We start from the raw sequence: 17,974 nt of genomic DNA, 5'->3' as shown, positions 1-17,974 counted from the left end.
TAACCACTGTGCCACCGTGCCGCCCACATTAGGTATGCCTTATCCTGGGGCAGTGGTCAACACAGCTTTCAGGCTGTCAAAAGCCCTCTGACAGTCTGCTGTCTACTGAAGTGTCTTGCCTTTCTTCAGTGGAGAAGCCACACTGCTAAAATTTGGTATGAATCTTTGATAAAATCCACTCAATCCCAGGAATCGTAGTACTACTCTTTTTGATGGTAGTAGGGGAAACTCCCCAATTAGCTTTGGTGTTCTGTGGGGCCATTTGTGCATGTCCAGTAACATGGCCCAGAAAGGTGACTTAAGCTTTGTCAAATTCACTTTTATCTAGGTTTATCACCAAGTCTACCTCCTGAATTCAATGTAACAATTTGGATAAAATTTCTATGTGTGACTAAAAATCATTAGATTATCTATATAGAACACAAGTGGGTAATCCAGAAATGATCTTATTGGTTAGTCTTCGAAATGTGGCTGGTGGATTTTTCATACCAAAAAGCATGAATTTAAATTGATATAGTCCATTTGGTGTTTAAAAAGCTGAAATTGTCTTCACTCTTTCAGTCAGAGGTACCTGCCAGTATCCTCTGAGCAAGTCCAACTTAGAAATATAAGTTGCTTGTCCCACCTTTTCAATTCAGTCTTCTAAATGCGGAGTTGGATATGCATCAGTCTTTGTAACTGCATTGAGTTTGCAATAGTCCATACATAACCATTTGGGTGAGGTCCAGTCACTGTAATTTTGATTATGTCGTCTTGGAGTACACGTTCAATCTCATTTTGAACCTGTGCCAACTTTATAGCATTATAAGGACATTGTTGAATTGGAACAGCATCTGCAAAATCTACATAATTCATAATTAAGTTAGTACTTACCAGCTTATTTCAACATATCCCCCTATGTGAAAGTAATAACTCTTTAGGTCAATTCAGAATTCTCTGAACTTGATTCTTCGCTCTGTTTTGTAACCAATAACACAGTCTTCTTTTACTTTCCTTCTCTGTCAAAGTACCTTTTGAGCATATTCACATGACACTCTGAGAGATTTATTTCTGTCTGGAGTCCTTATCAAATAGTTCACCTCATTCAACCTTCTTTCAATTTGATAAGGTCCACTAAACCTTGCATTTCAAGGTTCACCTATCACTGGAAGTAACATTAATACCTTATCTCCGATAGCAAAACTGAGTTTTTGATTTCCTGTCTGCTTCCTGTTTCATTGCGTGCTGTGATACGTTTAAATGCTATCTCGCCAAGTCCCCCGCTCTATTTAATCTTTGCCTAAAATCTGACACATAGTCCAAATATGTGTTCTCTGAATTATGACTTTCCATTTTCTCCTTCATCAATTTTGGCGGTCCTCTCACTTCACGTCCAAAAATTAATTCAAAGGGACTGAATTTGGTTGATTCATTTGGTGCATCTCGGATGACAAAAAGTACAAATGGAATTCCTTTATCCCAATCATCTGGGCAGTCACCTATAAGCCTTTGACATGGTCTTTAATGTCTGATGTCATTTTTTAGCGCTCCCTGCGATGCTGGGTGGTATGCAGTCGATTTGAATTGGTTTATTCCTAAGCTGTCCATAATTTCCTTGAATAATTTTGAGGTAAAATGTGACCCTTGATCTGATTGTATCTGGTTGTGGGTAGTCCATATCTCATGAAAAATTTGAGTAACTCCTTTTAGCTGTGATTTTGCATAATGGAATGGCCTCTGGAAATCTAGAGGGCGCATCCATTATTGTTAACAAATACTAATTCCCATTTTTTGTTTTTGTCAAAGATTCCTCAAAATCAGGTGTGGGTATTAAAGGTACAGTTTTTATTTCAGCCTGTGGTTTTCCAATAACCTGATATATATGACATGTCTGGCAAAATTCACCCACATCCTTGTGCAATCCAGGCCAGTAAAAACGTTTTCATATTTTAGCTTGAGTTTTTCTTACCCCTAAGTGACCTCCTACTGGTAGTTCATGTGCTACCTGCAACCCCTCTTTTCTATAACTCACTGGCAATATGACTTCATGAACTTCTGCCCATTTCTCATCTGCCTGAATATATGGTGGTCTCAATTTCCTCATTAAGACATCATTTTTTAGATAATAGCATTTAAGGATATATCTAGATTCTTCTTCTGTGTATTCTTTTGATATAATTAGTTTACTTTCTCATCTTTCTGCTGTAATTCAGTTAATTTATCTGAACTAAACATGTATGCTTTGTCATCTATCTGCTCTTGTTTTGTCTCAACAATTTGTCAACCAGGGTCTTTGCTAATTCCACTTCAACTTTCTTATTGGTACTCTTTGATCTTTCTTGTTTCAACGGATGACTTTGTGACCTCATTACCATACAGTCAGGAAAAATCCTTGGATATGTGTCTTTTAGTAGCTCAGTTGTCTGAGTTTCCATTGGATTTTCAACCACAGTAGGCAGCACTCCTACTTGTGAACCTCTATATCAATGGCAAGGACAAATTGTATTCCTGGAGCTGAGGATTTTTCCACTACTCCCTCCGCAACTTCTCCACTTCTCACAGGACACTCTAACCTCACTTGCCGTAATTGGCAACTTGTTGTTTCACTGTGAATTCCTGTTACTAGCATTTTTTTCTGGCAGTAGTCCTTTAGAGGTACGTATCTCCTCATCTTTCAACTTCAAAGCTTGAGTGGATCCTGTATCTCTTAATATTTTAACCTCTTTAACTGCTGCGCATGGCCCATGCGAGTAAACTTTACCTTTGCAATTATATGGTTTAAGAAGATCTGACACTTGGTCCTTTACCATCTCCGACCAGATTGTGCATTCTGATGCAGCTTTTTAGCCTCCACTGTGCTTTCCATTACCACTCCAACAAAATTCACTGACATCCTGGTTTCCTACATCTGTCTTCCCAATGCTTTTGCTAACCCACCAATACTGTGGTTTCATGTGGCCTACTTTATTCCAGTGAAAACGCCAGAGCTTTTTAACTTCTCTTTCACCTTTTTACCCTGTGGTAAGTTATCCTTATGATCTTCACCAAGATCTACCTTTCCTTAACCACTTAAAGATTTCTCTTTTCCCCAATTTCTATCCTTCACGATTTGTAACTGATGTTGGAAGCCAAACTTTGTTTTATGAACCAACTCATAATCATCAGACATATCAGCTGCTAATCTTGCCATTTTAACTCTCTGCTTTTCCACATGAGTTCTCACGACCTCAGGAAGTGAATGTTTGAACTCCTTCAAAATAATGGTTTCTCGAAGAGTGTCGTAGGTTTGCTCTATTTTTACTGCCCTTATCCTTTCAAACTCAACGTATGTTTGACCAGGGTTCTTTCTTAGAAGTCTGAAACATTGTCTTTAAGCTTCTGGTGTAAGCCCATATGCACTTAAGATGGCTTTTTTTCACCACCTCATATGCCCCAGATACCTCTGCTGATAGTGAAGCAAATACCTCACTAGCTCTACCCAAGTTTTGTTTGGATCAAAAAAACCCACATGGTCACTGGCCACTGCATTTGTTTAGTCATCTTTTCAAATGAGACGAAAAAAGTTATCGCGACCTTCTCAGCAAATGTAGACAATCTACTTAAATATATTTAAATGTTTAATTAACTATATTTAAACAGGTTCGCATCAGGCCTTTGGCTACCATGAGTTTGTTCATCCTCACTCTCTTCCTCACAAAGCTTACCTTCAGCCTTTATCTCCATCTTTTTAAGCTGACTTTCCTGTCTAAGTGCCAATTTCTCAAGTTCAAATTCTGTCTCTTTCTTCCTTTCTTCTCTCTCTCTTTCTTTTTGTTCTCATAAAGTGATTTGTTATTTTTCTCTTTCCTCTGCTAGTGTCCTATTCTCCTTTCCTTTTTGTTCAGGTAAAAACCTTTTCTCCCTTTCTTTATCTTCTAACATGATTCTTCTTTACCCTTCTTTATCTTCTAACTCCTGTTACCTCACTTGCAATTTCAATTTTTCTATATCCACTGCATTTCTCTATTTCTCTAATATACCCAAATGCTTGACCAACTCTATTACAATTTCAGCTTTTCTTTTGTCCCTGGATAAAACTAATTCTAACCAGTTTGCCAATCCTAAAAGTATATTCTCCCTCTATCTTTCTAAACATTCTTGGCATATTTGGGAAGCAAACTCCAGTACTTCTTGAGCAATGTTAAGAGCCATTTCCAAAGATTCCAGTGGCCTTCCCAACACATTTAAATTTGAGCTGTTTTGGTAATAACCACGTCTATTCTCGTAGACACCTGCAATTTCAGATCCAGCCTACTTGCCAATTACAGCAGCTTTGTCTTGTTTACCTTTTGTAAAACCCACAAAGTCACTTCTTTCACCCGTCAGAAAAGTCTTAGTGGCTGAAAGAGCTATTGCAATACCAAGCACTGTTTAAACCAAACAAAATCAACACCCAGAGCAAATAACACGAACACAAACCACTCACTGCCTTTGAGTCCAAAAACCTTAATCCAAAATCAGAACTTTAAAACGAATCCCGGATGAGCCTCCAATCTGTTATGTACCAGGCCAGACCCCCTTAAACATTTGAAGAAGGTGGCCCAGATGCTAACTTTTCTAATTGTTTTAAGCAGGTGTAATGTGGATACTCTAGGAGTGATGCAGCTGGTCAAAACTCCTCGATTTTCAACAAAATAGAATATATCCACAGAGTACCAAATGAAACACAAACAAAAGCGAACAGAATACAGAATAACTTAACCTATCTGAAAACCCAACAGATTATCCCAACTTAATGATGCTGTTCAAAGTCCTGTGACCATTCCCATAAACCATTTTGGCAAAAAGGAAAAATTAGACACAGGTTCTTACAGGAGAGAGAGATGGCAGAGAGGTTCAGCAGGGAACACCTTCTTCCATATCGCTGTTTCTTTTACTTATATTTGATTACTTAGATTACTTACAGTGTGGAAACAGGCCCTTTGGCCCAACAAGTCCACACCGACCCGCCGAAGCGCAACCCCCCAGACCCATTCCCCTACATTTTACCCCTTCCCCTAACACTACGGGCAATTTAGCATGGCCAATTCACTTAACCAGCTTAAATTGACCAGCAGCTCTGAACAGCCAGACTGCAAAAACCAAAACAAATGAGAGAAAAGCTGAGCTGGAGAACTAGCCACTCTCCTTTCATTGTTTAAGTGTTTTTTTTAAAAGCTTCTTCAAGTAGGTAAACCCAGACATCTCAGAACCCATGACTTTATGACCCCTTTGATAACATAACCTTTTTTAAGGAGCAGCATTTTCACACATGTTTTCCATGCCAAATTGATTCATTAATTCGCTAGGACTTGCTTGTGTCTCCTGGGAAAGAGGCTTATCTTTTGCTTGTAATGCAATTTGACTTCAGCTTTAATTTGCTCTCACTTTACCTCATCCACTCAATTGTATGATATTTACACAGCGCAATTCTATGATAGTCATAAATTCAGCTGATAAATGGTTCATTATCATGCTGGAACAATCAAGATGTCTGACATTTCCCAATTTATCACTGATGCTACAGAGAGATGACTGAGACTCTCTTTACAAGGAGAGCGATTTCAATGTGCTCTGTCGAAACAGGAAGAAATGGATGTAGTGCATCAGGATAGCCAGCTTATCCATGGTGCAGGATACCACTGATTGCACCTGCATATCTTTGTGTGCATCTAATCTCAATGCTGAAATGTACCACAACTGCAGGGATTATTATCTGCTGTGCAATTGGCTTGTATCCATATTCTGAACATTATACCGGTGCTTCCCACTAACCCAGCAGAAGCCATGTTGCATTTTTTTTTAGCCACTATGTCAAATTAAAGGATGACTGTTGGGCATCCAAGGGACATCTGCTCTCCAACTAGCTCATGATTCTTTTTCACAACCAAATCACACATGGCCAGCATGCAATCAATGCAGATGGCTTTGCAGAAAATTCTTAAACTGCTTTGAGCCTAGAAGATCCAGCTTTTTATTACAACAATGGGCCTCTGGTTGACAGGCAATGGTCTACCACAAAACCATTGTAAATTAGATAGTTGAGATGCTAATACAATGAATATGCTTCCTTGGTTGAACTAGAGATCATCTCCGAACTAGAGATCATCTCCAAACTAGCTGAAGCAGTTGTTTCCATTTATGGAGCTTTGCAGGGTCTACCACACCATGAAGACAAAGCTGTTACAACAATGGATTTGGTGGCTACTTGAAGAGGAACACGAGGAGGATGAGAGATGGGAGGATGAAACTAAAATATCCATGTTCCATGAGCGCCTCATGTATAGAGTCATAAATACAAGTCTATTTTACAACAGTTCCACTCATCTCTGTTACAGGACATCACAGGATTCCCCAGGCCACAATCCTGAAATAAAAGCCACCACAAAATGACCATTCCATGTCACCTTTATCTAATAGAATATGCAATATCCATACAAAACTCAACTAATTACCTTTAGATGTATCTTTTGTGGCAATTAGTGGGCATCTTTTTCTGGTTTTGTTCTCTTACACAGTGCACCCTATGTCTGGTGGAAGGCGACTGACTTATTGGGAAAAGATTGCATATAACCTTGCAGAAAACCCTCAAACAACTCTTGTGCTTAAAAGACCCAGCTTTGGACCACACAGTTTTAGCATGGGTGGCCACCATCTAGACCAGATGGCTGACAGGACAAGATCTGTTGAAAGGTCATTGATATGAAGCTTTAACTCTGTTACTCTCTCTAAAAACAATGCCAGACCTACTGAGTATTTGCAGTATTTTCTGTTTTAGTTCAGATTTTTGGCATTCATAAAACTTTGATACAAATGCCATTGATGAGATGGCAGGGATTTGGGCTTCATAGAACAGCTGTCATTACTTTAGGTCAGTGCTTCAACAATTCAAGCAATATGCTGCAGTACACAGTATATGTAGATCTCAGGATGCAGCAAAAACAGAAGTTCAAGGAACATTAAATGCCTTGGAGATACCTGGAATTAAAGTGAGATTTGAAATACAAAGAATAATATTTCCGTTGAAATTCATGTAGAAACTGCCTTGAACTGAATATTAACTATTCCCCTCTCCACAGATGCTGTTCGACCTGCTGAGTTTTTCCATAATTTTCTGACTTATTTCCAGCATTTTGTGATTTCCTGCATCTCTGCTCTACTGCTGCAGGACACAGATTGTTGGACAGCTATCAGAGAATGTAGCTTCATCACAGGTATCTAAAGCTATGATAGCATGAAATTTTATTACTTCAGTCTGAACTCCCATTACAGCACTCAAACACTATGTGCTCTGCTTGTGCTGCACTGGAAGCTGAGACATTACTCATCAGATGCTGCAACTTAATTGGGTCTACAAGTTCTCACGTGGATTTGGTCAGCACTTCCATGCGAGAAAGGTTGGATTCCAAGACTTGCAAGAAGTCTAGTGCCAAGTTGGAGCTACAACCTTCATGTTCTTCAAAAGCATCATGAAGTTTTTTGACTGGCTTTACAATATAGAAGCATTTCTCTGTGTTCATTACCTTTTCCTAAATGTTATTACAATCCTCATCTGAGTCTTTTGGAGCAGAATTTATGTGTTTTTTCACCTTTCATAGAACTTGCAAATGTCTATTCTTTCTCTTGACCCAGTTACATTCTACTTAATGGTCAATGACTCACTACATACAGATTGCACTTCTATGTTTACCATTTAATATTTGTAGAATGCCAGAATTCAAGCTGACTTGGTTGCCTGTGTGGGATTCAGTGAAGCAAGTGATACATAGTTACGTCTCCTGTGGCTTGCAAATTAGAACAGATTATTGGGATAACAGTGAAGTGCGATATGAGGAGGATTAGGTAGGCATATACTATTAATAGCTTATTCCATGCACTGTCCGTGTCCTCAGTCGTGGCTGCACCAATGGGACTGAGTAACCATTCCAGTTATTTGAGTTCCAATTATGGGCCACATTGCCCAGCAAGACTTCTCTCTAAGTATGTCAGTGAATCTGCTGCATTGTGTTCAAGTGATGTGACTGTCTGAAGTATACATAATAAATGTCAACTGTTAGTTAGAAGTGTGCATCTGCAATACTAAGTGTGAGGATGAGATAAGGTATGAGTCATAGTTAGTAAGAGTTGTTGTTAGGTTCATGAATGGAATGTATGAATGGTGGTGAATGGAAGCTAGTGGTTTACAGTAATGAAATGGCATGTGAAGATTTATAAACTTATTGAGGTACTACATATGAATAGCAGAACTAAACTGTTGACATTGATTATGACAACTATCTGCTCTCATTGTCGTCTTAGCATTTATTTGAAGGGACGCCTTTTGAGGGGTTTATGTTCATGTTCAAAACAGCTCCACTCATTGCACAAATATCACACACAGTCAATAGGTGGAGAGAAGGAATTCTGTTCTAGCTATCAGAGGAACAGACATATCTGCACAAACTCTGTAATTATGTCTAACTAGAAAAACCTTCTTATGACCCAAGAAGTGCCTCTTCTGTAGATTCTCAACCACTAATCACTCGATATGCCCAAGATAAAACAATGATAAAAGAGGATTGGTGACAGTGAATCACCTCAAACAATTCTTACCATTGCTACACACTAGTATAAGTGACAATTACCGTAAGATGTCAGTAGTGGCAATTGCCCCCTACACAGCTGATGCACAGTGTTGGTAATGTGTACCATCTTCAAGATGCACTTCAGCATGCAACCAAAACTTCTTTGATAGCACCTTGTAAACCTCTGACCTCTACCACCTACAAGGACGAGGGCAGCATATTCATGGGCGCACATAACTACTTGCAAATTTGCCTCCAAGTCACATGCCATTTTGACTCGGAACTATTTTCCATTCTGTCACTGACACTGAATCAAAATCCTGAAGCTCCCTTCCTAACAGTGTGTGAGTGTACCTAGACCTGAAGTCTGGTGCAGTCCAAGAAGGCAGTTTACAACATTTTCAATACAAATTTGGAATGGGCAATAAATGCTGGACCAGGAAGTGGCACACACATTACATGGTATTATAAACTATATGATTTCCTTTAACTTCCACATTTTAAAAATATGATTTATTTAGTTAGCAAAAATGATGCCTTATTATAATTGTGCTACCTTCGCGAATGGTTTGCACTTACTGCAGGCCAGATGCAAGGATGGAGCGGGGACAAGATGGTACTTCTACCCCTTGGCCTCATCCTACCCTGGCCCTGATTCAGTTTGCTAGGTTTGCACATAAGTAGATTTCTGGAGGAAATCCACTGCCATTCCACCATTATTGGAAAGCAGTATTTCCTATGTGCTTACAATGTCAAGAATCCACTAGTGGGCATCCAAAACCATTTTATCTCCTATTGCAGTTTTACTGCCTAACTACAGCTACAGTTGGTATAATGGAATTAAGCCAGACCTATATACTTTTCCATCCAAATTCAAGAAGTCATGGCTTCACTGACAATAGAACATTTAAAAAATATTTTCAGATTATATGTTGTCCTCAAGATTACATAATTCTTCTAAATTGTCTTGTAGATTAAAGAAGTTTAATTATATAATGGACATTGACTATATAAGCTGATTTACTTAAAATTCTATTTAGTTTGATTTGTAATAACGTTCTTAAAAAATTTCCATTTACAAAACTCTGCTTGTTGTATTTTTAATGTGCCAGTAAATATTTGTCTTATCTCATACTTTATTTGTGAGAGCAGCTTTGTTTCATTTATTTACAGATAGCAATACAGCAAGAGCAAACAGTCCATGCCCAGAAGAATGAAGAATTAATCGAATCGGAACCTACCGAGGGAGTGGAGCAAAGTCAAAAGATGCACGGAAAGGTTAGTAAATATTTACTTCATTTATAGCTATTATTCTTTCTATGGGCATCAGATTATTTTGCAGACATGTAGTTGATTTTAAATATCTTATATTCCAAACAATTTTTGCGAAAAAAGTATTGACTTCTTTATTATCTTATCAGAAGCATAACTGTTTGTACTTGTATATGACAGTAATTACTTACTGATTTCATTTCATGTTCTCAATTAACTGCTATTCATTACTGACAACATTTACTTCAACTATCTGTTAAACTTCCATCCACTCAACAATTGCTCAAGCATGAGGAAAAATTGAGAAAATTCTTTGGAGCTGCTTCCCCTCTGCCGCAATAGTTTGACAAATACTGAGCAGGATTGTTATTTGTAACTGTAGCACATCCTGAGAACCTACTGCAATCAAAAGAGAACACATCTGAAGAAATTACCAGCACACAAATTTTAATTTTAAACTTAATTTTGCAGATCTGTGCAGTGGAGATTTCATGAGGATAACATTTCCCGGCGTTGAAAGACAATTTATCACTTGTTGCATTACCGTAATTTATAATCCTAGTTTATACCATAATTTTTTGAGAACTAAATCTGAAAATGAAACTAGTGTAGAAAGATTGTTTGCACTTTTCAATGATTATGCAAGCATGAACCTGACACTGAAGTAGTTCTTTATCATGTAGGAGCAAATTACTGTAGAAACTAGAAACAGCAAATGCTGGAGATCACAGCAGGTCAGACAGCATCTATGGTGAGCAAGCTAAGGTTTTGTGTCCAGATGACATTTCATGAGAGCTGAAGTGAAGTTTGGGGTGGGTAGCATTTATGCTGTGGTTGGTGGGTGGAGGGGGGGGGGGGGGGTGCGTGCAGTTGGTGGATGGCTATGGGGATGTGGGGTGTGCAGTGCTGAGGAGAAGAGATGTTGACAGTTCAGATTAAGTGATCAGAATGTGAGAACAGCAGAACAATGGTGTGTCTAACTGCCATACCTGAAAGAGAAGACAGTCCCACTGGGGAAGGGGAAGGGTAGAAAGGACATAGTGACAGAGAATGTAACAAGTAAAGCTAAAAGAAAGGGAAGAAATGAGAGAAAATAACAATTGAAGTTCACCATGAATGTCCAATCCCTCTATAATTCCATCCTCCACCCGGACGGTTTGCAAGCTCTTGCCTCCTTCCTTGACCAGAGGCCTGAATACTCTCCATCCACTATCACTCTCTTCCACCTGGCTCAACTTGTTCTCTTATTGAACAATTTTTTCTTTAATTAATCTCACTTCTGCCAAGTCAAATGAGTGGTTATGGGCACCCACATAGGTCCCAGGTATGCTTGCTTCTTTATGGGGTAACTTGAACAATCCTCATTCCAGTTCTACACTGACCCCCTCTCACAACTCTTTTCGCAGTACATCAATGACTGCTTCAGTTCTGCATCATGCTCCCACCAGGACCTTGAAAAATTTCATTTTGCCCCCAATTTTGACCCTTTATAACTTTACAAGACTTCTGTTCCTATCCTTGACCTCTCTGTCTCCATTTCAGGGAATATACTGCCTACGACCATCCACTATAAAGCCACTGACTCCCATAGCTACCTTCAGTGCAGCTGTTCACACCTCACATCCTGCAAAGACTTCATCCCATACTCCCAGTTCTTTCGCCTATGTTGCAGCTGTTCAGATGATAACACCTTCTAAAACAGCACTGCTGATATGTCTTGCTTCTTCCATAACCATGGTTTCCCGATCATTGTGGTTTTCTGGGCCTTCAACCACATCCAACCTATTACCTGTGCTTCTGCCCTTGCCTGTTCCATCACTCAAAACAATGTGATCCGGTCTCCCTTGTCCTCACTTGTCATTCCACCAGCCTCTGCATTCAAAGGATCATTCTCCATCATTTCAGGCAACTCCAGCAGAATGGCACCACTAAACATTTCTTTCCCTCATTCCACCCTATCTGTATTTCATAGGGATTATTCACTCTGGGAAATCCTAGACCGTTCCACAACCACCAACACCTCAACCCCTTACCACGGTACCTTCCCATATAACCACAGAAAATGCAACATCTGCCCTTTCGTCTCCTTCCTGCTCACCTGCCCAGCATTTCACCTATACCTCCTCAAATCTTGCATATTGCATTCACTCCACCCAATGTGGCCTACTGTACATTGGAGAAACCAAACACAGATTGGGTGACCATTTTGCAGAATACCTTTGTTCTGTGTGCAAGCATGACACCGATTTTCCTACAGCCAGTTGTTTTAACACAGCATCAGCTCGCATGTTCACTTGTCTATTCCCAGCATGCTGCAGTGCTCCTGTGAATCACAGCACAAACTCAAGGAACAACATCTCAATCCTCAGATGAGGCATTTTACAGCCTTCTAGACTTAATATTGAGTTCAATACCTTCAAATTCTGAACCAACTCCCATTCTTTCCCTTTCTTTTAGCTTTACTTGTTACATTCTCTGTCACCATGTCCTCTCTCCCTCCTCCCCCCCGCCCCCCCACCCATCCCAGTGGGACTATCTGTTCTTTTAAATCTGGCAGTTAGACACACCATTGTTCTTCCATTCTAACATTCTGATCACTTAATCTGAATTATCAACATCTTTTCTCCCCAGCACTGTAACCCTGCCGCCTGCAACTATAGCATAAAAGCTGCCTCCTCCACACTTCACTTCAGCTTTGATGAACAGCTGTCTCACCATGGATGCTGTCTGATCTGCTGTGATCTCCAGCATTTGTGGTTTTCAATAGCTCTTCATCGTCATGGATTAAAGGTAGTCTTGATTTGGAGGTGCCAGTGTTTGACTGGGATGTACAAAGTTAAAAATCACACAACACCAGGTTATAGTCCAATAGGTTTATTTGGAAGCATTAGCTTTCGGAGTACTGCTCCTTCATCAGGTGGTTGTGGAATGTAAGATCGTAGGCACAGGATTAATGGCAAAAGCTTACAGTGTGATGTAACTCAAATTATATATTGAAGAAGACCTGAATTGTTCGTTAAGTCTCTCACCTTTTAGAATGACCATGTTGGTTTCAGTTCTTTCACCCTGAATCTATATCATAACTAAGTTGATAGTGGTGAGTAAATCCCTTTCTTCTCACTCCTGAAGTTCATTTAAAAGAGTTTTGAAGTTTTCAAAAGGTATATTTACTTATACTTCCATCTGCATTTGAACTTGGATTCAACCTTTGAAGTACGCACCAGACAGATCTCCATGAGTCCTTCTGAGTTAAATGAGTTAGTTTGTTGAAACTTATACAAATGAAATAGAAAATATAATTAAGCGGGTGGAATCACACAAAAGAGTGACTAAGTCTGGAAAGATTTATGAATCCATGCATGTCTTGATCATGCCTATTCACACTCTGAATGGTGATATGTTTGGAGAATTAACTTGGATGGCAAGACATCTTTTGTAGCTCCTATACTGGGTATTAGATTTTATGGAGTTGATTCTATCATCGTGAAAATGTATAGATACTTTAACTTATATTCTTGTATACTTGGTCAATTACAAATTAACTCACAAATAAACTGATCCTGAAATCATCAAATGCTCAGTTAGCTAAAATTGACTAGGTTATGCCAGTTCCAGTTGACTGACAGAACAAAGGTATAAACTGAAACAGGAATTGCTGGAAAAGCTTAGCATGTCTGGCAGCATTTATGGAGAGAAAGCAAAGTTAATATTTCAGGTCCAGTGACCCTTCTCTCCACAGATGTAGCCAGACCTGCTGTTTTTCCAGGAATTCAGTTTTTGTTTCTGATTTTCAGCATCCACAATTCTTTGGATTTTTTTTTGTTTAGAGAAAAGCCAGCTATTGCTTATCACATTTCTTTTGTGAGTCTCATTGGCATACTCTGTTATTTGCTTCTTCACGTATGCCTACACTTTTTGTTTGTCATTTACTGGGATTACTTCATTATGAATGTCACTTGTAGCAAATTAATACAGTCCTCTCTCCTCACCGCAGAATAACCTAAAATCTATCCTTGCTTATAAGCTGCATTTGTAAGACAGATAATGTCCACTAATCTTCCTTCCTGTCAACTTGTCAATTAATGTAGCTTAGCTCTAATTAAAGATCCTTTAAAAAAATCACATTTCAAGCATCCTTGTTATTTTGCTTTGCATTAAAGCTTTTTTTGGCTTTTCACGGTTGAAAACAGATTTTTCTTTCATCTTCCTGGCATTATACACAGCAATATGAGCAGCTGGTGTTAAATTGGCATCATCACCTTCCTCCTTCTTGTCATCCACCTCTTCTGATTTACCGAGGATGACGTGCACCCTGCACTTCGTTTCTCCTAAAAATCCAAACTTAGTCATTGTAAAATGTTGTGTACAGTATGACACACCATAACCACTCTGAAAGCACTGACTTGTGGATACTTCAGGTCTTTTACAAATCTGTCCATGTACTTGAAGCTATCTTGATCATGGTGATAAGTTGTTCATTAAAATATCTGGTGCTTATCTGACATTCATAGTAGCATTCTTTGGCTTAATTGTTTGCATTTCTCATGTATCAACAGTCAACTTTAATGGGTGTACCTCTTATCAGAAATAGATCAGAGAGCATGCTTTGTCATCCAGAAACTATTGATAGATCTGATTCTCTTATGTGAAGATGTCAGTGAGGGCCAAATCATAAAGTATGGAGAAAGTATGGTAATTTTATCTATTTTGGATGATAACCTGAATGCTTAACAGGTGTTTTCACACACTACAAGAACATTGAGGCAACTGGAGTCTTAGTTGTTTGATTTTGGTTCCTTACATAGTGTGACTGCCATTGATTGGATCCTGAGTCATGGAAAAAGCCAGGAACCTCATGAAAATACATGGCTTCTTGAAACACCTTCACAAACACTTGTGAATTTGGCTACCTGCGGTAAATCCCTCTACTTTTGTTTTTTTTAATTTCTCCCTTTTGAACTACTTTAAATTTACTGGCAATCCAAAATTTGTCATGGAAATAGATTCTTGTCAACTTGAAACGTTGGTCGGTATTGAGTCAATGGTTGTTTTACACATAGATATTCCCTGCCAGTTCTCTTACCAATCAGTACCATGGGAGGAGGTCAATGGAATCAAGTAATTTTCAGTAATTTATGTGACAGTTATTGAATCATACAGAATCATCAAGTGCCAAGAGCTGTTGGCAGATCAGAGGTTGATGTTCCTCATATCACTAGCACCAGTGGAAGGAATGGCTGTTGGTGACAGTACAAGTAGCAGAGGCTGAAAATCATTATATAGTCCCCGACTAAATGTGCGTGAAGGCAGGATAGGACTCACTAGGTTGCAGAAGACAGCGAGATAGACTATCAGAGGCAATAGTAGTAGTTTCATTGGCCCTCTCATGTAAGGTGTCAGGACCCAATGGACTTCTAAGAGAGGCTGCTGATAAGCACAAAATAATTTGCTGAGCAGTCTTCTGAGGGCATGGAAAAGATATGCAGCCCCCATTCACTGAATACTTCTGCAGGGAGTCAGTTAGTTCAGTTGGCAAGTTTGCAATGCAGATGATGCCAACAGTGTGTGTTCCAATCCCACACTGGCTGAGGTCACCGTGAAGAACTGTCCTTCTGCAACCTCTCCTCTCACTTGAGGTGTGGTGACTCTCTGATTAAGCTACCATCAGTAGTTTCTAATGAGAGAGCAGCCTGGTCAGGTAAGACTATGGCAACTTTACCTTTTATTTTAACTGCGTGTTTAAAACTCTATGAATTTGTCTTATAAGTAAATTGATGTTTTATTCTATTTTATCTCAATTTCTTTTGCTTAATAAACAGCTGTTTTACTGTTAAAACGAAATCTGCAACATGGTGTGCTCCTGTCTCATTGAGAGACCGATTTGTTTAAAGCAAAATATGGTCTACCCCAAGCTAGATTTCAGTCTAGGATCTGACTTGTCTGGTAATAGCATAATTTGACAGCTTAACAAAAGTATGGTATTCAGCAATGAACATCAAGTTCTAGCTGTCCTTAAGTCCAGCCTGTACAGGCAAAACCTAATAGCTGGAGAAGAAGGAAATAATCAATAAACTATCAAATCCTGCAGAATGGCATAGCTTCATAGCGACAGTGAAACCTGGAAAGCTGAGAACATGCACCAACCCAAACAATCTAAATAAAATTTTGAAAAGATCCCACTATCCCATACTAAGCATTAAAGGAATTTTGCTATAATCTGCAAAGGCAATATCCTCACTACTGTAGATGGGAATGATGGTTTCTGGCAAGTGAAACCAGATGAAAACAACAGCATCCTACCTACTTTCTTGGAACCATTCAAAAGATAAAGATATTTTGCATTTTCACAGCTCCAGAGGAGTGTCAACTCAGATAGTATAATATAGTTGGCTTTTACTTCGGGAAGATCACAGCAGTGAATAACCTGCAGTTTGTGACTGCAGAGACACAGTGAAGAAGCCATTGGTGACCACAGAAAAATGATTGCAAGGCAGAACTCACCAGAAGAACCTGAAGTGAACAAGAAAATATTGCAGTTCAAGACATTCAAAGTCAACTACATGGATCGTGTCCTGACAGCAAAAATTATTTGCCCAGATCCCAAAAAGGAGACAGCTGCAGCAGTGAAAGGGTGACAATGAAATGTAAAAACAGTGCAATGATTTGTTAGATTTATCAATGATTTAGCAAAATTCTTATGCAATTTCTTCTCAGACTCTGAACCATTATGGCAATTCACTGCCAAGAATGTCACATAGTATTGAGGAATGGAGCAGCGATCATTTAAGTCAAGCAACAAGTGATACAATGCCAGAACTCATATAGTATGACATAAATGTTGAAGTTGCCCTGCAATCTGATACCAGTGAAAGAGGACTTGAAGCAACCCAATTTTTGTGCAAGGACAACCATTTGCATTTACACCCAAGTATCAATATAAAGGGAACAACGCTGTGCTCAGGTTGAGGAAGAGTAGCTGACCTAGCCAGATTGGTGTTGTGGGATTATAATGTCACGGGCCAAATAGATGTCACATTGGAAAAAGCACAATAGGTAAGGCAGCATCTGAGGAGCAAGAGTTGACATTTCAGGCTTAACCTTTCATCAGTACTGGAGAGAGGGAAAAGGGTTGAGAAATAAATGGGGGAGGTTGGGGGCTGGGGGGAAAGGCAGTTGGGATGGCAATAGATGGGCGAAGATAGGAAGTGACTGTGATAGATTGGCAAAGACAGAGACCTGACTGAAGGAAGAGTAGGTCTGAGTGTTAAATATTTCTGGTTACAAAGAGTTCATAAAAAATAAGAACAGGAAACAAAGGAGGTAAGGAGAGTATTGAAACTGGAGAAAGAGAATGTTTCAGATGTTCAAGGACAGAAACAAGAAATAAGGAAAGTGCAATTACATTGCTTAGTGGAATCTATAAAGTATCAACTAATGGGAAGGTTATGGGAGAACGAATCTGCCAAGAAATTACAGAGAGGTGCAACCATCGCCGAATAGTTTTAATCGGGTCTGCATTTACTGATTGGGATAGTACTGTCAGGATCAGTAAGGAATAAATCATAATGATTTGAACTCAATATAACTCTTTAGAAGTAGAGTCTCTCTCCACAAATGCTGGCAGTTTTGCTGAGTTTCTCCAGTGCTTCATGCTTTTATTTCAGATTTCCAGCATCCACAATATATTGCTTTAATTTGAGGGACAAACATTCCTGGATTGTAATAGGAGACTTTCCTACAACATATGTGTCCAGTCCAACCAGACAGATAGTTGCTGATGCTCTGATAGTCCGCGTTCTTGGGAATAAGGAGGGCCAAGCAGATCAAGTGACAGTGAGGAAACGTTAATGGAGAATGATCATTGTACCATAAGGTTCAGGATGACATTGAAAAATGACATTGGTCAATTCATAATAAGAATAACTAACTGGCAAATAGCCAACTTGAAAGGGGAAAGAACAGAGCTGGACTGGATACGAAAGGTTGGCAGGAAGAAAGTTATTGAAGAATGGCTACGTTCAGAGAGCAGATGGAATGGAAAGTCAAGGTTTTTTCCCTTAAGAATAGTCAGTGTGGATGAGTTAGACCGAAGGCTTCATTTTTGTGCTTTTTGTCTTGATAAAGGGCAGGTCAACCATATT

General features: G+C 39.2%; 1 protein-coding gene across 12 annotated transcripts in view; it reads left to right on the top strand.

Annotated features, from left to right (window-relative positions):
- Positions 1 to 17,974, top strand: part of ppfia2 (PTPRF interacting protein alpha 2) — a 549,829-nt gene that overhangs the window by 304,603 nt on the left and 227,252 nt on the right. For all 12 annotated transcript variants that reach the window (XM_072551614.1, XM_072551612.1, XM_072551613.1 and 9 more), the window contains one exon: positions 9,735 to 9,839. In XM_072551614.1, coding sequence (XP_072407715.1) covers positions 9,735 to 9,839 — 105 coding nt within the window. The remainder of the gene's footprint in view (positions 1 to 9,734; positions 9,840 to 17,974) is intronic.

This window comes from Chiloscyllium punctatum, chromosome 32 (genome assembly GCF_047496795.1).
Source record: "Chiloscyllium punctatum isolate Juve2018m chromosome 32, sChiPun1.3, whole genome shotgun sequence".
NCBI lineage: Eukaryota > Metazoa > Chordata > Chondrichthyes > Orectolobiformes > Hemiscylliidae > Chiloscyllium > Chiloscyllium punctatum.
This window is presented reverse-complemented; position numbering and strand designations above follow the sequence as displayed.